The sequence below is a fragment of the Hakea prostrata genome, chromosome 4 (assembly GCF_041222555.1).
Source record: "Hakea prostrata isolate BN-2017 chromosome 4, UWA_Hpros_2, whole genome shotgun sequence".
Lineage (NCBI taxonomy): Eukaryota > Viridiplantae > Streptophyta > Magnoliopsida > Proteales > Proteaceae > Hakea > Hakea prostrata.
In genome coordinates, this window is record NC_142603.1 from 49,011,360 (window position 1) to 49,039,044 (window position 27,685).

The 27,685-nt window shown below is 38.3% G+C and overlaps 1 protein-coding gene across 1 annotated transcript; it reads right to left on the reverse strand.

The window, feature by feature from the left end:
- Window positions 1–282: 282 nt before the first annotated feature.
- Window positions 283–27,685, reverse strand: LOC149019312 (chaperone protein dnaJ GFA2, mitochondrial-like). The gene is made up of 18 exons (XM_089153339.1): window positions 27,406–27,685; window positions 27,220–27,313; window positions 27,041–27,115; window positions 26,822–26,913; window positions 26,604–26,687; window positions 26,474–26,512; window positions 20,597–20,743; window positions 17,143–17,190; window positions 16,927–17,014; window positions 16,713–16,777; window positions 16,546–16,620; window positions 8,773–8,845; window positions 7,157–7,248; window positions 6,980–7,051; window positions 5,052–5,108; window positions 4,813–4,861; window positions 855–921; window positions 283–761 (listed from the first exon to the last, which is right to left on the reverse strand). Exons 1-18 carry the CDS (start codon window positions 27,484–27,486, stop codon window positions 662–664), a joined length of 1,398 nt encoding a protein of 465 aa, XP_089009465.1. The 5' UTR covers window positions 27,487–27,685; the 3' UTR covers window positions 283–661.

Below are 27,685 nucleotides of genomic sequence, written 5' to 3' on the forward strand. Positions count from 1 at the left end.
GGAATAAGTGCATTTAAGGCTCCCATACCAGATCTATTGATTTCAACAAATGAATCCTCCACTACCCTTGTGCACAAATGGGGAGATAAATAATACCCCAGCAAGTGTATCACCCCTTCCTGCCCAGCCCAAATGATCAGCTTAGCAGGAATGCTCCTGCAGCAGTCCACCTTAGGAGCTTTCCATTTACCAGTAAAATTGGAGGAATGGCAATCATAATCAAACGGTTCAAATTATCACTAAATCCATGAAGGTATACAAATCAATCTTGATCAGCAAACATGTGATTGAACAAAAAACATCCTATCTAGTGTAACATTCTCCCCTGATATTGGAAGGCAATAAATCTACCTACCTGTATTCATGGAAATGTGTAAAAGCACACAATCATCTGGGCCCCTTCATTTCCTTATAATATATAAACCAAACGTCATTACATATACATTATTAGCTCCTGATAGTGGAACTACTCATCTGTGGCCTTAATAAACTAAATAGTGATTTTAAGAATGGAAAAGAACTACAAATCATACAAAACTTTTGAAAGAGAGACAGAAGAATAAGATCAGGAAAACAAAATCTAAACTTCTACAAAATTCTCTTCAGTGTAGTTAACAAGTATTAATTGATTGAACCACGCCAACAAACAAGATCTCAGTACTCAGCCAGATGCTCCAGAAGCAGTAGCGTGCTTGTCATACTCTGCTTGCTCCTCCTTGGCAAACTCTTCAATTAGCATACGCTGTCTTTGTGTCAAATTCCTGCAAAAATGGTCGTATGAAATGAGGATCCTATAAGTAAAAGGAAAAAAGGCAGACAATAAATAAACGGAAGGTTAGAACAAGGAGACTCACGTCGGCATGACCACATTGAAGTGCACATATTGATCCCCATATGATGCAGAACTCCTAGTTTTAATTCCTGCAAAAAGAGTAGCCAGAGGTCTTTTTAACCATTGCACAGAAATCTTGCTGTCCACAACACCGCAGTGAAAGAGCATAAAAGAAATGACAAATACAGTATTACTGCACAGATATATTAAAGTCCAGCTATTGACCGAAATTGACAGGGGTTTGTTTCCCAACTAGTAAACCCCCATAAAGAAAACATGTGGGTACATAAAATTTTGGGTAAAAGGTAAAAACCACTATCATTATATAATTGAAAAGTGTGGGGCTTTCCTTTTTTTTGGTTTATTTTTATTTTATATTTTTTGAAGAGGAAAAAAGTGGGGTGTTTGAGGTGAACAAGGCCCATTACTTAGCTAAGAAAGTTAACCATAATTATGACTTCGCTATAAAGTTCTGTTGTAATATGGCTGTTGTCATTAAGAAATTTTAGTCCTACATACATTTCAGAGTACATTCCTCACAACTATAAATAGAGCTGGCCTATGTCCCATTTGACACAAGTAACTTTGTTGTACCAACAAGGTATCCATGCAAAAATTCGATCCATTTCAACATAATCCTCCGGTGGCCCCTGCTATTGGGGTCCAAGTGGAAAATTTTGATCCCTGTTTGGAGGCCACACGTGGGGGGTCTCCTACCCATGGGGCTGAACGAGAATCAGAATCCTCTCTTGCAACCATTGAGGATAACCTAGATGTGAGAAGGTAGGGTGCCTCCAATGAAAAAACCCCTTCTCTCTTGCATGACTCGGAATAATATGGCTATAGAAGAAGCAACTGTTCTACCAAAGGGTGCTACTGTGTCGATGGAGACTTCAATTTCAAGTCTCCAAGAAATAAGAAAAAGAAAAATATAGGGAAAAAATATTGTTAGTCCAACCGAGTTTTGTCTTAAGCCTTTGTTTTAGGCCTTTTGCTTCTTAGTTTCTCTCATTTCCCTGTTGTTCTCTTTGGTGCCTCGTTGGCTTGTGTGCATATGCCCCTTCTAGTGGTGAAAAAATATGAAGATGACTGAAGCTTTGGTTGCCTAATTTTCATCAGGTGACTAAGGTTGCTATAAAAGCCTCTCACATTGGCTTAGGAGTAGTACTAATGAAAGGACATCCTATAGCTTTCTATAATAAAAAAAAAAGTTGAATGAACCCAAGACAAGATATTCAACTTATGACCTGGAGATCCCAGCAGTTTGACCCTCACCCAATTGAAGCTACATCACAAAGTCCAGACTCCAGGTGTTTAGCTCTCAAAGTAAGGACCTAGCCCTACTTATCACTCAAAGTCTCAAATTAACTTGCTCAGCAAAGCTTCATTTATCAATATTCAAATCATTATCATTGGCTGGAGAGAGCTGCAGTACTTGCTCTCCAAGTTAAATAATAAATTGAAACTACTAATTACTAAAAATTAGAAACTAGTGTTTTAAAAACTAAATAAATCCAATAAGTCCTCTCAGTCCTCTAAAGCTGCAGTTAAAAAATTGCTCACAAAGATCTTCTAGGAATATTCTCACCAAGGCCAAGAAAGGGGCCATGACATTGTTCAAGTGAACAATGTTTTGGCCTCTTTTCGGCCCTTCCAGAAGACCAGCTAGGTGGATCTGAAATGGTCTAGTTGGTCCAACCGAATCTGGTTCAGCCCTGCCCAGATTCTACATTATTTAAATTTAACCCTTGTCTAGGTAGCCTGTTGAACCAAGACAACCCTGTCATAACTGTAGGATTTGACCTAAGTCTTCCATGAATCCCACCGACAAAAGCGCAATATTTGGTAGTAGATCTACTATTTTGGCAACATTACCCCAAACAGCATCAAAGCAACCCACAATTTTAGTGTGACTATGATGCTGATAAATAGGGTCTTCACGGGAACACATTTAAGATATACCGGAATGTGACATCTCAGTGAGCATGTTTATGACTCCATAAATACACTGATAACTCCAATGATAAAGGAAATGCCCAGATGAATAACAGTTAAGTAATGATTCAGTCCTCTGTGTTTTTGTCAAATAAATGTTTCCTTGATGGCTTTAACATCAGTAGAGTCTTCAGAGCCGGCAGGGGTGGTTCAAATGTGAGGTACAAACTTCCCTTTGGCATCAATATGAACCTTTACTGTCTTAAGCCCATAGTAGATAATTGGAAACTCCATTGAGTTTGATGCTTGTTATCTGGATATCAACATGGTCCAAGCTCAAAGACATGTAGGATAGTGGAGGATACAAACTCCCACAGCTGCCTGTCCCATCTCAAATAGACAAATAGAACAAGCTAAAGAAAGGTGAGGTGCACACAACTCACCTCCCCTCTTCCACAATTAGGTGAAGACATGAAGGGCTGGAGCCCCAAGGCGGAACTTTTTGCCACGCCTCACACGTATCACTGATTTCAAGGGATTAACAAAACAGTAGCAAAACAAAATTTCTGGGACCTTAAAAAACTACAGTTTGGGTATTTTAGACTGCAGCAATATGGTTTCAGATGGATATCCTGGTTGGATCAAAGCACCCACAACAATGTCCTAAAAGATGGCATCGATCTGATTAACAGATTCAAAACAATTCCAAAAATTCATTCTTAAAAATAAATAAATAAATATATATATATATATATATATATATATATATATATATAGAGATAGAGAGAGAGAGAGAGAGAGAGAGAGAGAGAGAGAGAGAGAGAGAGAGAGAGAGACCACAGTTGTAGCCTAAGGTTAAGGCATCAAAACAAGCCTCCCCGGACTCTGCTTGTGCGAAAGCCTTCAGGACTGGGTTTGTCCTTTATTGAAACAGCCTCTCAGCAAAAATTGTTGGGGGCAAGGCTGCGTAGGAACTTCCCCCCCCCCCTTTTTTTTCTTTCACTCGTACTCTGCTTGTGTGGAAGCCTTCAGCACCAGGGTTTGCACCTTTTTTTTTTCTATTTGAAAAAAAAGAAAGAGTAAAACTGGGTATGCAGGTCTCTACAGAATTTTTTGCTGCAAAAGTCAGCTATTTCCCAATAACCAGGTCAACTGACCTTACCAGTGTGTGGAACAGTCTCCTGAAAAGAATAGAAGAATCTGCTCACTGGGAGGAAAGCTATTTCAATTTCCTCTATGCAGTTGAGCAGATTTTCCAGAACATAATATAGTGACTCATAAACCTTGAGTTTTTGTGGATAAATCTCCATAGAAGGTAAGATCAGGTAATAGATGTAAGAAGGCACTTGGGCCTTACGTATAAATTAGGCAGCAAACTTGCTGCAACCACACCCCCTCCCATACAATCACCCCAAAGAGAGAGAGAGAGAGAGAGAGAGAGAGCGCACACCAAATTACTATCAAACCCAAATCAGATGTCAAACAATTGCAGCCATAGTTGTAGACTATTGCAACTGTGATACCATGAAAGAATGATTGGATAACTAGTAACAGAGACAAGGAATGAGGGGGAGGAGGAGGAAATCGAGAAAGGAGAGAAGGTTGAATACAACAGATCAAGTAATTTAAGCAGCAAGATCCATTTATAATGCGGAAACCAACTCTTAGTAAGCTAACTAATAATTAGACTCATTAGAAGGGGGAAGAGTAGGAAAATTAAAAAAGAAAAAGGAAAAAGGAGCATCCCCAGTGCACCAGATTCCTGCTACTGCAGGTTCTGGAAGGGACAAAATTGCACAGTATTTGCCTAATGGAGGTAAAGCAACTAGCAACAAAGTCTAAATCACAACAGGAAAGATAGAACAACGAGCTAAGCTACTTAGACAATCACAATTCAACGACCAACCAATCCAAGACACAATCCCGCAGGTACAAACTTAACACAGACACATCAATATGAAACCCCTACCCAGCACTGCACATAAAACGTGAATGTGAAAAAACTGAAGAATGAGAAAGAGCAGCATATGTTTGAGTAACCACACCTTTTCTCTTCAGAACAACCGACTGTCCAGGTTGAGTGCCTGGACGGACCTGCAAATCACAAGTCAAATTACTCATTTCTCCCAACTGTATACTAAACAAATTTAACACTTCCAAGTCTGACAAATCAAAAATCAGAATTCATGTTTTAAAAAGAAGAAGAAAAAAAACCCTCAAGTCCCGTTATTCATGACGATAAACCTCATTACAGACAAACCATAGGATGGTGCTTCAAACAAACCTTAAGAACAACATCTCCCGTAAGAGTTGGGACTTGAACGGTTCCTCCAAGAATAGCCTGCACAAGAGAAGACTAAGTGTCATCACGAAGCAGGAAACTAGGCTTAATCATAAATACATTAACTTCCAACTTTTGAACCCAATCCATTTTACAGAAGGCATGCATTGGTTAGGAAAGAATTTTCCACAAATATTTGTCAAGGTGTCAAGAAGTCCAGGCAGGGTCCCATGGGGCTGGGTGCGCATCACTTAGGTGTACAAAAGGCGGGCACTTGGCTGGTAGGGCATCTCCCAGGTGTCGACTGGGGCACCTTGGAAGCCTAAACTGCCTAGATGCCTGACATTTTGCATTCCTTTTATTAGTCTAGAGATTCTAAATTGGATCTTCTTATTGCCTGATACTAAAGATTCTAATCTGGATGTTATGATTCGATGATGTACATGAGTACATCTACTAAATATTAAGGGGATCCGTACATCTACTAAATATTAAGGGGAGTGAGATGCACTGTATCAATTACTTAGTTTATACTTTTTTAAAACTGGAAACTATCATTGGGAAGTTAGAATTTGTCAACCTGCAATCTGCAAGCCTTGGCTCTCTGGTAAGCTATTGTTAGTATTATGTATTTTTTGTTCAGCTTTTCTTGTTCAATCTTCTTCCTCCTCTGATATCGCTTATAGTTTCTCTTTTTTCTCTACTCATCGTCGACTCTGTTGTTCATCCTCTTCTCTTCGTTTTTCTGTTTTCCTTTTTGGTCGAATATTTCACTGTTCCTCTTCTTTGACTCTCTGTTATTTCACTCTCAGTCTCTCACTTGTGTTCATGTTATGAATCTTATGATAGGATGGATTACTTTTGATGATGCTGTTCATCGAGAAGTGCAGCTGTGTATCAATAAGCTTCTTTCAAATTTCCGATCACTGGAATCATTTGCTACCAGCAAGACAAAGTCAAGTCCTTCTCACTCTGGGCAGGCTTGCTCACTATCTTTCTATAGTAAAGGGTTCGATCATAAGCTTCTGTGGTCAAGCCAGCATCTCAAGTGAGCCATAAGCCATCAAAAGCTTATTTGAGGGTATCCCTTCAACAATGCACCACTGTAGCCAAATATTTCATATTCACATGCTAGGAATAAATTATACAACTTCAGTATGATATTTGGACCACAGAACAGAATCTCACTTTTTTCTGAGTCCAGGCTTGCAGTAAGGCTGCTGCTTCAGCTTGACCAACCCTTCATTCTCTCCCTTGGAACAAAAGAACTCAGCTAATGATTGAGACAAAGCTAAGGAAGCAGAAGCAGAAGCAGAAGCAGAGGCAGGGATTGTTGGCTTTCGTTGAAGATATCACCGTTTTTAAGCTTGCTTCCTCTAATACGAATATCAAGATGGCCATAGATATCATAGTTACATTTGAATAATTAACACTAGAATGCCTTGACCATTTAGGCAACGCCTTGTGACCACCTAATGCCTAAACACTATGGAAGACCCTCAAACACCTTGGTAACCTTAGCACCTTGACCACACGTTTCTGCATATATATAGTATTAATATTGTTCATTTAATATTGTGAACAGTTTAAACAAGAATTCATTTAAAATGAACATTATGACACATAAAATCATCACACATTGCATCATCCTATCACATCAAATAAAAATCCAAAACCGATAAAATGTAGATCAAACAAATGTCACTGTGAACACAAAAAGACTCGGTAAATGATGCTGAGACAGTCAAACCCACACAAAAAAAAACCACTTCTAGGATAAAGCTTTGCAGAATAAACAGCCTCCTCAGCAATCAATCATCTCAGGAAACCACAGCCATTAACCATGAGAACCTTTCGACCAACATCAAGGCTCAACAATTGGGACATTTCAACATCATCAAGGGACGAATTATGTAAAGGGTAGGAACTACCTGAGTAATACTCAAAACAGCATCAACATGGATATCAGAGCCTTTTCTCCGAAAAACGGGGTCTTCCTGGACCTGGGGAAGAAGTATGGTAGCGAATTTGAAGTGAAAAAGGACTTCTTAGCAACCGCTAATCATCAATCACACAATAACAAAATGATGGTCATGTTGGAGAGCTACTTTGATGGTAACATAAAGATCGCCCGGTTGATTGGTATCAGGATCTGCTCCACCACTTCTAGACACTTTAATTGTCTCATTATCATCAATTCCTGCCCACATCAAGTCAAGAGTTGAAGCTCTTCATTTATGATCAGTAGTGCATGATCAAAGATAATTCATGCAGAGAATGCTTCAAGACACACCCACACACTCATCAAGTCAAGAGTTGAAGCTCTTCATTTATGATCAGTAGTGCATGATCAAAGATAATTCATGCAGAGAATGCTTCAAGATACGCCCACACACTTATCAGCTTTCATCACTAAGTATATAACTAGAAGGCACTAAGTGAAGTTTTCAGAGAGGCATCCCTGCTCCATTTTGGGAGGAAGTTTATTAAAGGCTTTACTTCACCTGCTATGGCATGCTTCAACTATCAATAAAAAAGGACCTGGAGGGAAGTAGAAAGTTTTGTTTTGTTTTGTTTTGTTTTTTTTTTTTTTTTTTTGGGAATTTAACAGTAACCAATGCATTAGATTCTCTAGTGTGAACTTCTTTCCCCAAAAGAGGAAAATCAGATAGGTGATCATAAATAAATTTTCAATCTTTATTTTTTTCTCATTTGCCAGTTCTAAAACACGTCATTCACTAATTGGAAAAGAGTAGAAAATTAAAATAGCAATTTTGTTCTCCCGAAAAGAGGAGCACAGAGCTAGTTTAAGATAACTTCAGTTTATTTTTAATTCACACTTTTGGCCCTTTTTTTGGTTTTTCCATTTTTCTGTTCTGTGACTTCTGTCACATATCATGTCTACAAGAGGGTGGAGAACAAATTCATACACCTCCCAGAGTAGCATCATAGCTTACATTTGAAACATAGAAAAATGGTTATGGCTATTAAGTGTGCCTTTGGACCAAGTTCAAAACAAGGATTTGTCAGTTCTGTAAAAGCTTTGTCCTGAATATTCCAATCAGCTATAAAGGAAAACCACTCTGCGACGACTACGCTTAGTTAAGGCATATATACTGATGCCCAAATTTTAATTTGAAATATCATCAAGATTCTTGTGAAGGATTTGAAGATTTCTTGGCAGCAGCAATTGACCAACTAACACTGACATCACTAGCTCAACGATTGCAACTGAGATACCACTAAGGCACTTACCTCTGGTTTCAGGCCAACAGGCTTAAGACAGTAAACCATATAAAGCAGCAATCAGATGAAAGAAAGAGACATACATTTCAAGTCAAAACTATAAAGAGATTACCAGAGATCGAATAACTACACCCAGAACAGGTAAGTTGAATCTCAGAAAAATTTTCCATCAGCATACACAGTAGTAGGAAAAGAAAAGGAACAAAACATCTCAAGCCTCAAAAAAGAAAGATAACATCCCTATTTTGAAAGCAAAAAAGAGCAGAAAAAGGAATAGCAAGCATAAAGTTATAAAAAACAGTGAACTTGACTATGATATGATATCTTATCCAAAAAATCACAACATATCCACCAGGCTTATGTACATTGGCAACACCCCCCCCCCCCCCCCAAAACAAAAAAATAATAATAAATAAGTAAAGAAATAAAGAAATAAAGAAAGAAAACCCCACAAAAGGGGGGGGGTGAACTGAAATACCTGGCATTATATCCAGCTTCACTGATTTTGATCCCATCACAACACGATCTCCCTTACATGATCTGCAAAAGCTCTGCACAAAAAGCGCATAATAGTAACTTATAGACACATTCATTTCACAAAAGATAGTCATATTTCAGGAACTAAAGAGAACGAAAACTAACAAAGCAAATAAGGTAGTTGGATCGAAAGCATAATAAAGGAAAACATCTTCTAGCACCTGAATGACACATAAATAGGACAATAAGACTCTTAACTACAATGTATAAAAGCTTGTTAGGAGAATTCAGAGATTTGTAAGTTCCCATCATGCAAGAACGTATGGTCTACCATGTGATAGACATCTTAAGTTTCATTTGTCTAACAGACTAGGTAGTCGATACAGAGAAAATTCTGAAGTGATTCCTTCCTTTAAAACAAAAATACTGTTCATTCAAAACACATGCCCATGTTCAAGTTGTAATAGATGACTGTAAACATCCACTGAGGAAGTAAAAACTGTTTGTTTCTTTCCCAGATGTGCCAGATGTGTAATCAGTAAGATTTGACTGAGATATCTCACAAGCTCAGGTATTCCTCACTGATCTCGTATAGCCTTCTGAAATAGCAAGATATCTCAAGAAATCCAGATCACTTGCCGCAGTTGTAGTCCTTCAATGGCTACATCTCTTGAACCAGTAACTTGAAGGAGGAGAACTTGATGGAGAGGTTGACCTCAACCTAGTGGAAGGAGAAGCTTAAAAGAACCTCCAGACTTCTCACCGTGAAGAAGTTGATAAATCAAACCAACCCCACCAGCTTAGATTATAAACACCAAGCAGAAAGGTTTCTCATGCCAGGGAGAAAAAGGCAGCAGCAGCAGCCAGTAGTTTGCTTTGAGCCAAAGTTCAATTGAGCTAGTCCAATTTACTCCCCCTTGATGAGGGTCTAAATAGGAGGCCTAAAAACTTAACAGAAAGTCCCAATTGCCCTAGGAATAAAAAGACAAAATAAAACAAGGCACAAGCTCTAGCCTATGTGTGAACTGGCATCTTCCTAGTTACAATGTCAAATTCATTTCATACTTGATCTAAAACGAACCACACTAGACAGATTGAACCAAATGGAACCATGGTTCAATCAAACTACTTAAAAAAGGTATCAAATAGAACACCTAGTAGCAAGATATTTATGTATTTACCCTGCTCTACTTTAGACCCTAATAAGCAGACCATTACATAGGGAACCCCATATCAAGGCCCGAACACATATAGGGTCCTGCCCTATTCGTAAGAACATGAGCCCATTCAGGTGATGAATCTACATCAGGTATTCCACAATACAATTCCCTTTTTCCTGTTCTTGGAACAACTAGTCCTATCAGTCCATCAAGCGAGGACCGATCTCCATCAATTCTCTCCCTTACTCCTGAAGATTCTGGGTATCCAACCGGCTGCATTTAGAGAGTCTGCAAACCCACATCCTTATCCCTATAAACTAACCCAATCACAAGAACCAAACATTAAACCATACCACTAATCCCAGTTTCAGGATTTTATTAACGAAATACCATAGATCTCAAGGTCTATTTAGTTATGCATTTACTATTAGATAGGGCCCTAAAGTACAAGTTCCCTGAATTTTCCAGTGGATTGAATCCCTTGATTAGAAGGCTGAAGGCTGGTTTATTAGGAAGAAGCCTGGTTTATTAGGAAGAAGCCAGTATTACACTGGCTCTGTTGCAACTTTGCGAGGTAGAAGAAAGTACTCTACTAGTGAGGCCAAATTTCTATTGTGTTAAAGTAGACATAAATGTTCACGTTACTGTTCACGTGAACGGTGTTTTTACTGTTCACGTGAACAGTATTTTGCTGTTGTTTTGATTCTATTTTCTATTTCTAATGTGGGAATCTTGCTACATAAGTTTTGGGAGTATTTTTAGAAAGCATAGTTTCTATTTTGGTGGTAGTTTCTATTTTCAGAACTTTCTATTTTAGGAGTTAGGAAGTTACTAAAGCTGTAATATTTTGTTTCCTTCTTCTAGAGGACAATTACTTGTCTCTCAAGTTATATTAGATTCATTAGAAACTATAAATAAAAGTGCTCTGTGATTCTAGACTCTTTAGCTAAGAATCACAAGTCTTTTCTACTGGTTCTTCATCTCTCTTCTCTTCTTCTTCTTCTCTCTTTTCTTTGTTCAAGTTCAACTGCTATTTTGATTGTTTAAAGCTTGTTTTCTAACATGGTATCAGAGTTTTTTTAATCAAAATAGTGTTGTTCTCAATATTCTCTTCTGGAATTCTTTTTTTTCTGTTTCTTTGGCGTGCAGCCACCTAATGCTGTATATTATGAACTGTTAGGTCAAATATTCATGTGAATTGATCTTCTCTACCTATTACCTTACTCTTACACGTTCCAGAACTCGGATACCTTTGTTACCTCTCTCTTTTTTTTTTCTCCTATTCAGTCCTAAGGTTGCAGAAAAAAAAAATTTCTACTCATTCTACTTCAAGTTTTGGAAAACTGATTTGAGTGCTATCTACCTCAGTTTAATGTCTTCACTTACACGTGACTCAATCATGAGTACGGCTGAATCAAAAGGATCTCAAGGAGATCATGTAAACGTTCAAATTACGTCTATCAAGCTCAAAGGTAGTTCTAATTACTTGTTGTGGTCACAAGCGGTTCGGGTGTACATACTTGCAAAAGGTAAGCTTAAGTTCATTGAGGATGAACCTCCTGCTGAGACTGACAAATCCTATTTTAGTTGGATCCAAGATGATGCAATCATCAAAATTTGGATGTGGAATAGTATGGCACCTGATATTGCAGCGAATGTTATGTTCCATAAGACTGCAAAGGGAATATGGGATGATTTGCAAGAGACTTATTCCCAAGCTAAAAATATGACTCGGATTTTTAGTATTTATGAAAAGCTATTTCAATTTCAGCAAGCTGACAAGTCTCTGCAGGATTATTACAACTCCTTTAAAGGCATGATGGAGGAGTTGAATGTCTTTCAACCTCTCACCACTGATATAGAGAAGCTAAAGGCCCAACGGAATGAATTTTTTGTGTCTAAGTTTCTTGCAGGATTGAACCCTGAACTAAAATCTGTCAAAGGACATCTTCTTGCTGGTGAGCATGTCCCTAATCTTAGTGAAGCATATTCTAGACTTCAACATATTGCCTTGCCTGAAGGGAGTTCTCCAAACAAAAGTTCTAAAGGAGAAAATTCAGCCTTCACTACCTCTTATGGAAGGGGACGTGGTCGTGGTTCAGGGGGAGTTAGTAGGTCTTTTGGAGGTCGTGGTGGTCAACTGTCTGATAAGACATCTCGACTTTGTACTCATTGCGGTAAAACAGGGCACTTAGTGGAAGCTTGTTGGGCCAAACATGGAAAACCAAAGTGGGCCAAGCACCTTGCCAATCATGCCGTTTCTGATGGTGGTACTGATACTGTAGCAAACAACGATAGTGGTTCTGGATCTTCTTCAGGGGACTTGTCTAAGACTCTAAGAGATGATGTAAGCCAAATCCTTCGCCGATTGCAAAATATTGAAACTGGCGCTTCCATATCCACTAGTACTTCTGCTGCCACACTTTCTCATGCAGGTAACACAACACTTCTCACTTCTACTCCCACCCCTTGGATCATCGATTCAGGGGCCTCTTCCCATATGACTGATAAGTCATCACTTTTTAGCTCTTTTTCTAAATCTACCACTAAAAATTCTGTTGTCATAGCTAATGGGACTTCCACACCTATTCTAGGCTCTGGAAGTGTTTCTCCTACACCTTCTCTTAATTTATCATCCGTACTTCATGTTGCTAACTTTCCTTTTAACTTATTATCTGTTAGTCAATTAACTAAAGCACTAAACTGCTCTGTGACTTTTACTCCCACTTATTGTGTTTTCCAGGACCTTCACACGAGGAAGACGAATGGTGGAGGGTGTGAAAGGAACGGACTCTACTATCTGGACTATACTACCCCTATTGCGGCTCTTTCTGATGATTGTGTAGATGCTCTCCAGTGGCACTGTCGTTTAGGTCATCTGTCTTTACCTAGATTAAAATTTTTATTTCCTTCTTTTAAATCAGTGTATAGATTAAATTGTGAAGCGTGTAAGTTAAGGAAGCATCATCGTGCCACCTATCCTCCACGCTCTATCTCTCGTAGTGAGTCCTTATTTTCTCTTGTTCATTCCGATATTTGGGGCCCTTGTAGAATTAGTAATAGGCATGGTTTTCGATATTTTGTTACTTTTGTGGACGATTTCTCCCGTCTTACATGGTTGTATCTTTTAAAGGATCGGACAGAGTTCTTAACTACATTTAAAAGTTTTATTCATGAAATTCGGACTCAATTTTCTCTTCCTATTAAAATTTTTCGGTCTGATAATGCTTTAGAATATGTGCAACATGATATATCTAACTTGTGTGATTCTCTTGGAATGATTCATCAAACTAGTTGTTCATTCACTCCCCAACAAAATGGAGTGGCTGAACGCAAAAATCGTCACCTCTTGGAGGTTGCACACGCTATTTTGATTCAGATGAATGTTCCAAAGAGTTACTGGTATGATGCAATTTTGAATGCTGGTCATTTAATTAACCGCATGCCTATGCCTTTGCTTTCTGAAAAATCTCCTTTTTCAATTGTTTTTCCCAATAGAGAACCGTTTTCAGTTCCACCCAAAATTTTTGGTTTTGTGTGTTTTGTTCACATACCACATCCTTTGGACAAACTTTCCCCCTATTCTATTAAGTGTATTTTTCTTGGGTACTCACGCACTCAAAAAGGTTTTCGTTGTTATGATCCGGTTCTTCGCAAACAATTTACAAGTGCGGATGTGACCTTTTTTGAAGACACTCCTTATTATCTAAGTCAATTTGTGTTTGTTGAAAATGTTTTGGATGATACTCCTCCTATTCCCTCTTTAGTTCCTTCCACTAGCAATGTTCCTCTACAGGTTTATCAGCGAAGACATAAGTTGCCAGAACATATTGTGGATAGTAGAGTTCCTCCTAACAATATTAGCGGCTCTCCTTTAGTGGAGCCTGAAGCTGGCCCTACGGATGTTCCTTCTTCATCCTCTCCACCGGCGGATTCTTCTAGTGGAGATCCCACTCTGCCTTTAGATGACTTACCAATTGCTTTAAGGAAAGGTACTCGTACTTGCACTTTACACTCTAACATTGTTTATCCTGTTTCCAATTTTGTTTCTACCTCTCATCTCCCTCCTAGCTTTCGTTGCCTTGCTTTGTCTATGTCTGCCGTTCATATTCCAACCCATCATACCGAAGCTCTTAAAATTCCTGGCTGGAAAGCCGCTATGGATGTGGAAATGGATGCTTTACATTCTCGTCATACATGGTCTTTAGTCAACTTACCTCCTGGGAAAGATGTGGTCCGCTGTCGGTGGGTGTATACAATTAAGTACCATTCTGATGGTATGGTCAAGAGGCTTAAGGCCCGCTTGGTGGCTAAGGGCTATACACAAACATATGGTGTAGATTATTTTGAGACTTTTTCTCCTGTGGCAAGACTTAATTCTGTCCATGTCTTGATATCTTTGGTCGTGGAATTATGATTGGACTCTTTTTCAGCTTGACATAAAAAATGCATTCTTATATGGTGATCTTCATGAAGAAGTTTACATGGAGCAACCTCCGGGGTATGTTGCTCGTGGGGGAGGACAATGTTCGTGTTTGCGGGCTTCATAAAGCGATTTATGGACTCAAACAGTCTCCACGGGCTTGGTTTGAGAAATTTAGCAAGACTGTGGAGTCTTTTGGTTTTATACAGTGTTATTCTGATCACTCTATGTTTGTTAGATGGCAGGGTGATTGTGTTGTCATTATGGCAGTTTATGTTGATGATATTGTCCTTTCGGGCAATGATGTTGATGCAATCCATACGGTTAAGGCACACTTACAAAAATCTTTCCAAACCAAAGATTTAGGTGATCTACAATATTTCTTGGGGATTGAAGTGATCCACAGTAAAAAAGGAGTAAGTTTGTCACAAAGAAAGTATGTGTTAGATCTTTTGACTGAGACTAGCATGCTTGCTTCTAAACCTAGTGACATTCCCATTGATCCTCAGTTGAAGTTAGGACGTGATGATGGTGACTTGTTAGATGATGTCCATCGTTACAGGAGTCTTATTGGGAAACTTATTTATCTTACTGTTACTCGTCCGATATTTCTTATTCTGTTGGTGTCTTTGAGTCAATTTATGCAGTCTCCTAGGAAGGCTCATTGGGATGCAGCGATGAGAGTGCTTTGGTACCTCAAGAGTGCACTTGGAATAGGGCTCATCTATCAACCAAATCGGAGTATGGACTTGGTTGCCTTTTCTGATGCAGATTGGGCTGGATCCGTCATTGATCGCCGGTCAACCACAGGTTATTGTACTTTTCTTGGTGGAAATCTTGTGACTTGGAAGAGTAAGAAACAGTCCACCATTGCTCGATCTAGTGCTGAAGCTGAGTATAGGGCTATGGCCCACACCGCTACTGAATTGATGTGGCTTCGTTCATTGTTAGAGGAAATAGGATTTCCAGTTTCCGCCCCTATGAAAATGTTTTGTGATAATCAGGCAGCCACTTACATTGCTAGTAATCCAGTGTTCCATGAGAGAACGAAGCATATAGAGGTAGATTGTCATTTTGTGCGTGATGCAGTGAAGAAGAAGCTTATAGCAACTCCTTTTGTGAGCTCTACTGACCAACTAGCTGATTTGTTCACCAAAGCTCTGTTCAGACCAAGTTTTCAGTCTCTCTGTTGCAAGCTGGGCATGGGAGATTTGTATGCTCCAGCTTGAGGGGGAGTGTTAAAAGTATACATAAATTTGGAGTTTACTGTTCACGTGAACAGTGTTTTTACTGTTCACGTGAACAGTATTTTGCTGTTGTTTTGATTCTATTTTCTATTTCTAATGTGGGAATCTTGCTACATAAGTTTTGGGAGTTTTTTTAGAAAGCATAGTTTCTATTTTGGTGGTAGTTTCTATTTTCAGAACTTTCTATTTTAGGAGTTAGGAAGTTACTAAAGCTGTAATATTTTGTTTCCTTCTTCTAGAGGACAATTACTTGTCTCTCAAGTTATATTAGATTCATTAGAAGCTATAAATAAAAGTGCTCTGAGATTCTAGACTCTTTAGCTAAGAATCATAGGTCTTTTCTACTAGTTCTTCATCTCTCTTCTCTTCTTCTTCTTCTCTCTTTTCTTTGTTCAAGTTCAACTGCTATTTTGATTGTTTAAAGCTTGTTTTCTAATATATTGCATATCAAAAAGCCCTTATATCCCACTTATATTTACAAATTGGTCCTGTTAGCTGATACTTGATTACTTCACTGTTAAGGATGTGAACCGTTCCAGAAGTTAGCAAATTGCTTCTCATTCCTAAATTTGGAAATTGCATCATTTTTGCAAATGGTTCTGGAACCTGGTAAGAACACAATAAAGGAGACATATCCCAGATAAAATTGTATTACATATTAAGGAAGCAGGAGGTAGCTAACAGATCAAGGTTCCAATGGCCTATAAGATTTAGAAATTATGACTATAAATAAATGCATTCCACCAAAAATAAATAAAAAAAACATATAGCATGTGGTCAACGTAAGCAGGCAACTGAAGCAAAATAACATTAGATACAGTAGAAGACAAAATTGCAGTTAAGTGTACTAATGAGAGAGAGAGAGAGAGAGAGAGAGAGAGAGACAATAGTTAGTTTCAACTAAAAACACCAAGTTAAAAAACGATATAATGCACACACTATACCGTCACAGTTTTCCCTGTTCCACCACAATGTGAACAGGTGGATTGTATTCTAAATGGTCCCTTCTGCATGAATATCTGTGTGTAAATTAAAAACTCATCTGTTAGCCATGAACACAGATGGATCTGAACAGCACCCATAAAAAGAAAGACTTCTGAGGAAAACTGACCATTCCAGAACCTCTACATGGTTTACATGTTTCAGGCCTCGTTCCAGGAGGAACACCAGTACCACCTGCCAAAATAATTCCGTGGGCATTAATATATTGGTTGGGACCTCAAATAACAATAAAGAACATGCCATCTGGAAAGAAAAACAATCACTGCAATGGCAGTAAGCTTCCAGATAGAGGGCCTCACTAAATCAGGTGATTAATGCCATACCACAAGCATCGCATGGTACAGCAGCCTGAAATGTCACATCTCTAGTGCAACCTTGAACAGCTTCCATGAATGACAATTCAAGTTGAATCTATGGAAAGACAAATAACAAAGCATGGTTTTCAATAAATATAATACAATTTAAAAAATAATAGTAACAAAGTCAGCAAACACAATATAGAACATTATTCATTAACTAATGGAAATGGATGCACAAACCTTGATATCCTGGCCGCCAAAACCACGCTGATAGAAATTCTTGAAAAACTGGGTTTCGATTGTGAAATATTCCAAACCCATCAAAAAATAAAAACAGAATTAGAATACTAAATTTGAATTTTCTAGATAAGAAAACATGCAGGAACAAAAACACCCCCCCCCCCCCAAAAATCCTACTTAAATCTAATGCAGATTTTCAGTGAAAACAAAAGAAAGAATCTTCCTAGCAGTAAGGTTTACTTTGATTCAACTGATCCAATCAACCCCTGCAGTTTATGGATTGCTCGAAGCCTGTTCTTCTGGAAACCAGGATTGGGACAGATACTTTAGAGGTTTTTACATGGCTTATGGCTCCTATCTTTCTATATTCCTGGTTACCACAGGAATCTTATTTGTACAGATGTAGTGGCTTAAAGTAGTTTAATCTTTACTTTTTTATTGCATTAGTTGGTCAAGAAAGAGGGATTAAAATAGGTAGTCCAAATCATGTTATGTTTTCAGTCATTATTTATTGAGTCAGTTAAGGGACTCTCCATCTAACAGTTTAGCACACTCTTTTACAATCCACAATTGGGAGTTTCCGAAATTATACCTCTTTTATTTCTTTTCTTTTATTAAAACATGTGAGGCTAAGCCACCATACAAATTGAGAAGAATAATGTTTGGCTTCTGCCTTTGTTCCATGGTGATTCAATACCTTCCATGCTGTGATGATCCCTGATTCATATCATATTTTTTTTATATTTTTTGTTCAACTTCTTTTCTTAACAGGTCAGGTTAGACCTTCCAATTCCATACCTGCAATTCAAATAAATTCCAGTATCAGGTTTTGATTCAAGTTGATACCTATTTAGTAAGTTGAATCCTGAAATTCTGGTAAACTTCACCATCAGGTACTCTAGTTATTGCCCAAAAACACAGATGCCACCTTACTCTTAATTCCCCCAACCACACCCCTCCCCCACCCCAGAAAAATAAAAAAGGAGAAGGAATTTCAAAATGCTGTTCCAAGTCTGACTCCTCAAATTTTTTATTTTTGGAATCTTTTGCTAAGTTATTCCTCAAATTTTTTAATTTTCAGAATCTTTTGCTAAGTTATTTCTGGTACTATTTTGCTTTTTGTTTTAAGTTCAATCATGACGACCTTACAACAATTTCTGTTTCAGCCTAGATGATGTAGAATTGAAGACATATTTAAGAAAGAAGAAGCCCATTGGGTTAGGCCCATCAAAGGCCTAACGCTATCACTCAAATCAGCCCATGACTTTCATGGGCTAGGACTGTTTTAGTGGGTTAAAGTTAGCCCACATATTTTGATCTTCATAGTCTAGACCTAAGCCCAAGTCTAGTTTTTGAAAAGTCAATAAAAGGGATTGTGGTTTGAAAATAAAAGAACTTATTGTCAAATGAGTTTTTTCCTCTGTCAAGAGTTAGGTAGTAGTTGAATTATTAATAGGCAGGTGGTGTTAGCTAGTAGTTGGATGTTACCATTGATGTTTATATCTCTTTAGAATGCTATGTAAAGAGACTTATGTAAGAGGTGAAGACAACTCATTAATTGAAATCAAATTGTTTTATTAGCATTCCTTCCCTATGAAGAATCCTTGTGTTTGATCAAGGTAGGTTGGTGTTCGATCCAATCGATCCATCTTGCGGCGTGAAGCCTAGGTGTTACAATTTTATTCTCAATTCCCTCACATTGTCCTTGACTCCTTTCAATTTCTTCATCATAGTTCTGTCCCTGTTTTGAAGATCTATTCAACCCGTATTGTTATGCTATTCAATCCTTATAATACCACTCTAGTTTCAGCCCTCTTTCATATCTGAATTCTGTTCCATCTTAAGTCTATCAAATCTGAAATTGATTCCATATGAAAGGTCCTATTTGGCTACTGTTTTGATCAATCAAATACAATACTACATTACCAGGTTTTTAGTTCCTTATATCCTACAGGATTCTTCAGTAGCTGATGATCTGACTTTGGATTTCAGTCAGTATCCACTGGCAGATTCTGTCCTAGTATTAGAACACTCAATCAGAGTTTCTACATGGTCTGAATTGCTTTGATTGAACTATCTTTCTCTCAAGTCTGGTCCCTCCCTATATCTGCAATCCTGTCGGAAGCTTAATCTCCCACTGGATACTCATGGTTTGGGGTTATTTAGCCACTGATGAAGGTGCAGCAGAACTAGGATAAGGAATAAGCAGTCAATTAATAATGGCGTAGTGTAACATAAGAGAGAGCCAAATCAACGTGATAATAATAAAAGTGGCGCAATAAAAAACGAAGTATATATCATTATAACTGACGGTATCTTGGGTTCTTAAGGATAAGACATCTGAATCTTAATCAATCAAACTATACATGCAAATCCCTTTGACTGCTATGTTGAGGACTCCCCCATCCCCCTCTTTACACTATCCCAAGCAGCCTAAAAGCAGCCAACTTACATATTCCCAAACCAACAGTCTCTGGCTACCCAATTGGTTCCTACCCACAAGGCCACAAATTTAATCAGAACCTACTTCTTCTTTTCTTCTTATTCTATTTACAACAAAAGCCATCATATATTTAAACATCACCTAATTAAACACAGAGGTTGTGACAACTTCCACCAACAGAAGCTTCAATCATCATGCTGGAATAACAGTTTGAACTTTATGAAGACCAAAGATAAAAGAAATGGACAAATAATAAGAACTTTATGTGTCTTCATCCATCTGATACATAACGACACTGGTTTTATGGAAAAGGCAAGAAAGGTGGCAACAGCCTGACAAAATCCACGACCTTCCTTGTTTTCTTTTCATTCACTTCCCAGTCAGTATAATACTAAAATTATAGTAACAAGGGTCTCAAGTACCACAAACAAGCCCCTTCTTTTAACGCATACTTATTGCCATCAATTACCAGGCCAGACCTTGGCACAACAGAAAGGTTGCTCCACTGCATACTAGTGGCATTAGGTTTAAGATAGGAAGCAGCCTCTCCATGAAGCAGGGGAATGCTGCATACATTATGATCTTCCCCAGACCCCACAGTAGTGGAAACTTGCACACTGCGCATGCATTTTTTTTTTTTTTCTTGTTGTCAATTACCACACATTGTCAACATTATGGATCAAATTATCATGCATCACACTCAGGAAAAAACTTGATATCTAACGAATGAGATTAAAAAAGAGAAAAACAACGCAAAGAAAAATTCCAATATAGCTATAACAGGTACAAGGAAGTCATGGTCAATGGCGCCATGACACCCAGGAGAGGAATCACCTAGTGGATGAAGCCAACCTCCCGGGGTTCCGCCATATTCCAGGCAAATATTTTTTGAATGGGTCTTGTAAGGCTAATAGTTTCACTGACCATCAAAGGCCCACCTTGTCACCAACACAACACCCTGACAACAAGAATGGCATTTCAACACTATGAAACAGAGGGAAGAGTTTTTACATCATTAAATCCACCACCACCACCACCACTACCACCAAAGCCACTGCCAAAGATGTCATCAAAAGGGCTACCAAATCCAGCACCCCCAAATGGACCACCATCAGTGCCACCCCCTGCAGCAGCTTGCTCAAATGCATCAGGACCAACCTATTAAATTGAACCAAAGAGACGGGAAAATTTTAATCAGCATTAAAAGAAATAACAGGCGAGAAGAAGAAAAAGAACTGAACAATTGATTTAATGATACGAATACAGCATGGTCACAAAAAACCAAATAATTCAGTATCTCTTTCTGCTGAAGAACAATTCAGAAGCAGCGCCTTGCGTTTCTCACCGTCTCAACTTCCAAATCCTTTGGGCTTTCCCACCAGTGTTTTAACTTTCAACTTTCAGCATTTCTTTTTCCCTTCCTCTTTTTTTTTTTTTTTTTTTTGGGGGGGGGGGGGGGGTAGGTAAAATTTGCTCTTCAATGCTGACTCAATAATCTTAACATCCACATAACCAACCATCTTAACTAATTTCCCCTCGATGTCGTCATTACATAACACACGGCCTGTAAAAGGACCTCTCCCAAATACATTATTTTAATCTTCTATTTTTCCAATTTTTGGTCCCTGTCCCAGCAACCTTATCTAACCATTGCATGTAAGCTGTGGAATATTATGCTTCATTAAGATACCTCGATCGGACTGAGCTCCTCTACCTCCAGATTTGTGTGCCCATGATGGATCTTACAGCTGTGGGTGCACCACCAATCAGGCGGCTGATCCAGTGGTTAGCAGACAACCTCAAATTTAAATTCAAATTTTGGCCTTAAAAATTAGAGATTAATAAATTTGCTGATGTGGAACACCCACAGCGATAGGAAGCACGACAGGTGCACAAAATCAGGAAGCAGAGGGGATCAACTCAACCTCAGTCTACAAGAATAACATTTCTCCTTCAGCCTGAAGTCATATATCGTCAGACACAAACTGAAAGAAGAGCTAACAAAGTTGAGGGAACAGGTTTGAAGAGTCAACAATGTGAAGGAAGTCCAACAGCAAAGTCACCCCCACCTCTGAGAGAGAACAGCGTCCCCCCTAATAATTTAAGGTCATACTCTACTTTCTTGCATCATGTAGCGACTACCACTTCAATTCTTGATCATCTTTTGTCCTTGTTCAGCTTGACTTGATAACTATATTGTGCTCAATCACACTCACAACAAAGACCTGTCTCCACTTGCCACCCACATGACCAACTATGTAATCATTTAGAAGGGAGGGTCATCCACCCCCTTTGTAATTAATTTTTTTAAGACAAAATTTCATATACAGAACCGTACTTCTCAAACTAGATTTCCGTCACAGGTCAATAACTGAAGATTCGAAATCACAGAATTCCTTACAAGTTTAGTCTAGTCAGGAAGAAGTTTGGGTACTCTTTACTATTCAGGTCTTGCATTAAAACATGCCAATCATGAAACCATAAAAGAGGTCCATACACAGCTACTTTACCATATTTCAAAATTGATGGCCTCATGGGTCCCCGTATTCCCTTTTGACAACATAAATCTCCAAAATAACTTCGGAACTAATTGAAATTACAACGACAGATTAATTAATAATTAATAATAAGAAAACAGGATAAATCACCCAAACCAGATTATAGTGGAGTCAATTGACCCCAGTATCACAAAGTATTTGAATTTTGAAACACTAAAATAAAAGAATGAAATGAAGTAAACAAAAACATACACACTCTACTACATGTGCACATAAATTTGATCAAATAAATTAAAGCAACAAGTAAGCCACTGTTTATGGTTTACCCTCTCAAACCTTATATGAAAACTGTTGGAAACCTAAAGCCTCAGCATGGTTAAAGGTCTCACTAAGTCTTACAATTTGTCTCAGTTTTGGCAAGGGTCAAGTTGAGATAGATGCAAAATAAAAAGAATATATTTTCTCAGCCAAAATTTTGGTAATTTTCCTGGATCAGGTATATAAATAACCATAATTCAAGTTTTATTCCTTGAAACTTTGACCAATTCTTGGTAAACTCAATTGGTTTCAATATCGCTAGTTTGGCAAGAAAACAGTTCCAACAAACTTACAACAACAACAACAATAAGCCTTGTCCCAACTAAATAGGGTCGGCTACATGGATTCTTGCCTTCCAATCAGTTCCAACAAACTTAATTGCTCCAAATACAGCAGCAACTCAACCTCATCCCAATTAAATAGGGTTAGCTACATGGATACTTGCCTTCCAATTAGTTCTACTTGAGGTTCTGTTGTATACAAGGCCTAAGTTATGCATCCAAATCATACCCCCAAAAAAGGTTTGGAACTCTTGGATTTGGATAGCTTTTCAGTCCAATTCCTTATTTGAGCTGTTCAACTTGAATTATTTTTCTAATACTGAAGACTGAAATTGACCTTATCATAGAATATCTGTGTGTGTGTGTAGTTTTGGGGGCAGGGGCGGGGGCGGGGGGGGTTTGAGTTCACTACTATCCCAGGGACTCAGTGAAGCTACCATTTGGATGTGACTTTCAAAAATTAAGGTTCCATCACGTTTATAGGGCCGAAAATAGACTGTCTTGCAAGTTTCATAACCTAATTAAGTCATATGACCATAAAACCAAGTGCGAAAGTTTTGATACACACAATGTACCAACATGGCTGAAACCTCACTGAGTTATTTGGAGCATCTCGGTTGGCTGACCAAAGCCAGCTGAGAACTGAGACCTCAAATCTTGGGCCTTAGAAAAGCAACTACATAGACCTAACTGTCACACTTCCAAATAAGCACTAACCAATCAAATTAGCCATACAGAACCATATGTAAGTGTGATTAAAAATGAAGTGATGTGAACACTGTTGACCCCCCTTGGCCGAAACCCTAAAGTGGGCCCATCTACGGCTGGCCAAACCCTAAAGAGTGTATTTTGGTCAAAACCAGCCCTAAATAATTGCTAGTTTTTATGTTTAGAATTTTCTTTTTTATTTTCTGAAGAGCTTCAGTCAGTTAGAAGTCTAATTTGAGCTAAATAAGGGTTCTTGAGCCTTTATTTTCTTTTAATTCCAGCAGATGTCAATAAGAGTCTCTAGTTAAACAGAATTTAGCATGTGTCAGTCAAAGTCTTTAGTTAATTAGGATTTTATTTCAGCATGTGCCAATTAGAGTCCATTAGATATTTTATTATTTATTTGGTTGGTTGTGATTCAATGTAATGGTATCCTAATCTATAAAGGAGTCTCACTTCGGTTTAGAGTCAAGCCTACTCTTTCTTTGTAAAGTTAATGTGATTATTTGAATAAGAATATTGAGTTTGAGGACTGCAGTTCCAGTTTGAAGTGGCCACGGCAGATTTTAAGTAAGCTTTCTTCTTCAATGATCAGCAACTCTGTCTAGCATGCTTCTTCAGAAATTTCAGCAAGCTCTCAAAACAAATCCAAGTAAGCACAGCAAGCCCTAACCCCTTTCCCCTCTTCGCCTACCATCACAGGCTCCCCCCAACCCTCCCCCTTCAATCGCAGCCACCCCCTGCCCCTCCCTCACCTCCCGTAACCCCACAAGCCCTTCCCCTCCTCTCCCCTGTTCTGCGCAAGCATCCCCAGCCCCTCCCCTTGCTGCCGCGCATGGGCAGCAGCATTCACAGACCCTCGGTACATCAATAACCCCTCTCCTGCCCCCATGATTCCTGAAGACCCTTCCCCCACCCACTCCCTTACCCTACAACACCTCCCTCCCCTCTCCAACCCCCTTGGCCCTCTCTCTGTCTTTTCTTTCTTGCGGCAGAACAAGAAAACAGAAAAAAGAAGAGAAGAAAGAAAGAAGAGGAAAGAACAAGAAAGAGATAGAAAAGGTGCGTTTGATAACGTTCTTGAAAAACGTTTTTGGCGTTCTTCTGTTCTTTGGGAACGGAAGAACAGGTTAAAGGCATTTGATAAAACGGTTGTTCTTCTTGTTCTTTAAGAACGGACCAGTCATAAAAGTGTTATAAAGAACGCTTTTTGCAGAACACCAAAAAGATGTTTTTACCAAAGAACAGAAACGGAAGTGATAAAATTGTTTCAAATTGAAGCCTTAGAACAAGTTTATCAAACACCAATTTATTTTTCAACCCAAAAAAAAAAACAAAAAAAAAACACCAACATATTCTATTAGTGTTATAAAAATATTTTTAGAATGGGTTTATCAAACGCCCATTTTCAAGCAAAGAATGGTCTTTTAGCACAGAAACAATGAAAAACGGTTTTGCATAAGAACTGGTTTCTCAGAACGGAAACGTTACCAAACGCATACAAAATATCCTTTTCCCCTTCCCAAGATCCAAACCATATTGATCCAAATTAATTAGCCTTCTTTTCTACCAACCCTAGGAATAATATTAGTCATCCAAGATCAACCCATAGAGAATTTGTTAAGCCTCAAACTTAATCACTTCCATCCCCTATCAATTTTGGACATCTCAAACCATCCCTTGGAAGACTTGTCAATAACCCATATCAATCCTCAACTTGTCTCTAGCATTTTTTCATAGATTCTTTAGAGATCCACAAACAACCCATAATATTTCAGACTGATTTGCTGGAAGATTCTGGGCACCCTAAATTTCAGGGAATTTATGTTAGGAACCCTAACCCTAAAATTGGGTTCCACATCATGAAGGATGAGTTGAGAGAACTGATGTCTTAGGTGAGACCTAGATGATCAGGAAATCACAAGCTTCCACGGGCAATAAGCCAAGAAAGCTAAGCAGAATAAACAATTTTTTTGGCTGTGACTACCTAGAGGGGGAAGGTGGTGATCATCACACAGCATTATGTTAGGTTTAGTTTAACCTTAATATTTTAAGTTTCCAATAATGATCTTTTATTTTCTATGGTCTTTATTGATGCATTATGATGTGGGACCCATGGAATTAAGGAAATGATTAAAGTCCGTTACTGGTCATTATCATGAGTAGGGAGTGGGCGAAGAATATTGATTGGGATTAATTTTGTATGAGGTTAATTCACAATTCAAGCATAGGTTACTATTGCTGGACTCTAAAGGGTCCTAATATCCCATAGGCACCTTCAAGGCTACTCATTGTCATAACCATGAGAGGGGAGGTGGGTTAAGAGACTTAATTGGGATTATTCCAAAACATGGCCCTAGACTTTATTCTTCAATTAAATTTGTCATCAGTTGGAGGTTTTCCTTCAAAAAAATACAGGGTGTGCAAGAGTTGTTCTTGAGTCTAAACAAACCTGACCTTTTTTATTACAATAACATACACTTTATGCAATCAAAGTTTCATCTTTTATCCTTCCAATTTTCTTTCAGTTTTGTATAAGATTAGAGATCATTGTTTTGAAGATTTTGGCTCTCTTTAAGTTTTCATTGGATATTTTTTTTATCTTGGTAGCAGCAGTGTGGAACCCCTTGGTAGTAAAGGGCATCAATTACCCTTAAAGGTAGCACTACAAGTATGATACCAATTGGTTGTTCATTCGGCTATAGTGGTGGTAATTCAACATCAGATCAAAGATTTCTTCTCATTTAAGCTAGGGATCTTCATAAATTATTGAATTGCAATTTTCTGACTTCAGTTATCTGTAAAAGATTATAATACAAATATACAATTACCCAACACATATATCTGTTATGATTGTTCATGTTGTATTCCACATAAGAATATAAGATTGAACAATCAAGGTTATCACTTGAGACTATGTACTTGCGGAGAAAATAAAAGCTACCTAAATGTAGCGGTGTGTATAAATTGTTTGCAACTAAATTTATTTCCACTAAAATTATACAATATTCCACTTCCATTTTGTAAGAAAATAAATGTCGCCAACACAATTGATAACTGTTTTCTTCTAAAGAATGGTGCACCTGATCATAGAGCTGACGCTTATTATCATCTTTCAAGACCTGGAAAAAATAAGATAAAACATTAAGCACATCTTGTGAATATTATTGAGGACCTATTCTGCCAAAAAAAATATATCAGCATATCTAGTACCTCGTAGGCCTTCTGAACTTCTTGGAACTTTTTCTCTGCATCAGCATCATCCTTATTCATATCCGGGTGCAGCTTCTTTGCTAGCTGCAAAGGACCACGAGAGGTGCAAGTGGTAAATATGATCACTGCTGAAAAGAGAAAGAGAAAAAAAAAATATATATATATATACATATATTTATTTTTTACACTTGAATGACAATTCAAAAATGGTGACATACTGCATAATACGCTTTCTTTATTTCTGATGCGCTCGCATTCTTGCTTACTCCAAGTATATCATAATAGTCCTTGGCAGCCATGCAGGTTGACCCTAACAGGGTTAACAAAGAGACACATTCATTCAAAAGCGCGCCCAAAGGAAAACCAACAACAACAACAACACGGCAAAGGTTTGCAATGAACAACGCGGAAAACAAGAAAGCAGAAATTTCCAGTACCCGTCCCATGAAACAATCTCTTTGAGAACGTACTGTCATGTAAACTTCCACAACACATGCCATGGCTCCGCTTAACTGCAGCGTATCAAAAGCAGCAATCAATTACATGAAAAAGAAAGAATTCGGTTAACAACTAGAAACAGGAAACCAAATTCCACACGACCAGAAATAAGACATACCATTTTCTAAGTTCCCATTCCCGAACACACGAGACAAATTGTAGATTTCTGAAACAAATCCTCGCGAGCTCCCTCGTTCGAAAGAATCATTAAACTGTACGTAAAAAAAAAAAAAAACAGTTAAAACACAAATCAAAAGACCAATCAAGGGCAGAGAAAAGAAAGGGGGAAAATTTGATATCTTACGATAATCGAAGAACCGTCACCAAGCTTCGAACCGAGTGAGCGTCGAGCAAACAAGTAGACAAGTCTAGCGGACCGCACCATTGGAGCCTCAAGCTCGAGAATGAAATAGGCGATCAAATCCAATTGAGAGGAGAGCAAACTAAAATAATCGATAGAAAACCTTTCTAAAGTAAACACTTTAGAGCCCTAATTGAGAGGAGAATGAGGTGCAGAGCTTGAGCTCCGCCCTGCGATGCACCTGCTTCTTTCCTTCTCCGCCAGAAACGTCTAGAGAAGTCAC

Excerpts from the sequence above, each read along its gene's own strand:
- LOC149019312 (XM_089153339.1), bottom strand. The coding sequence starts at position 27,486 with ATGGTGCGGTCCGCTAGACTTGTCTACTTGTTTGCTCGACGCTCACTC. Across the intron at positions 20,744-26,473 it reads AGCGTCAGCTCTATGATCAG|GTTGGTCCTGATGCATTTGA; the intron begins GTGCACCATTCT and ends TCAATTTAATAG. Across the intron at positions 762-854 it reads TTCAATGTGGTCATGCCGAC|GAATTTGACACAAAGACAGC; the intron begins GTGAGTCTCCTT and ends CCATTTTTGCAG.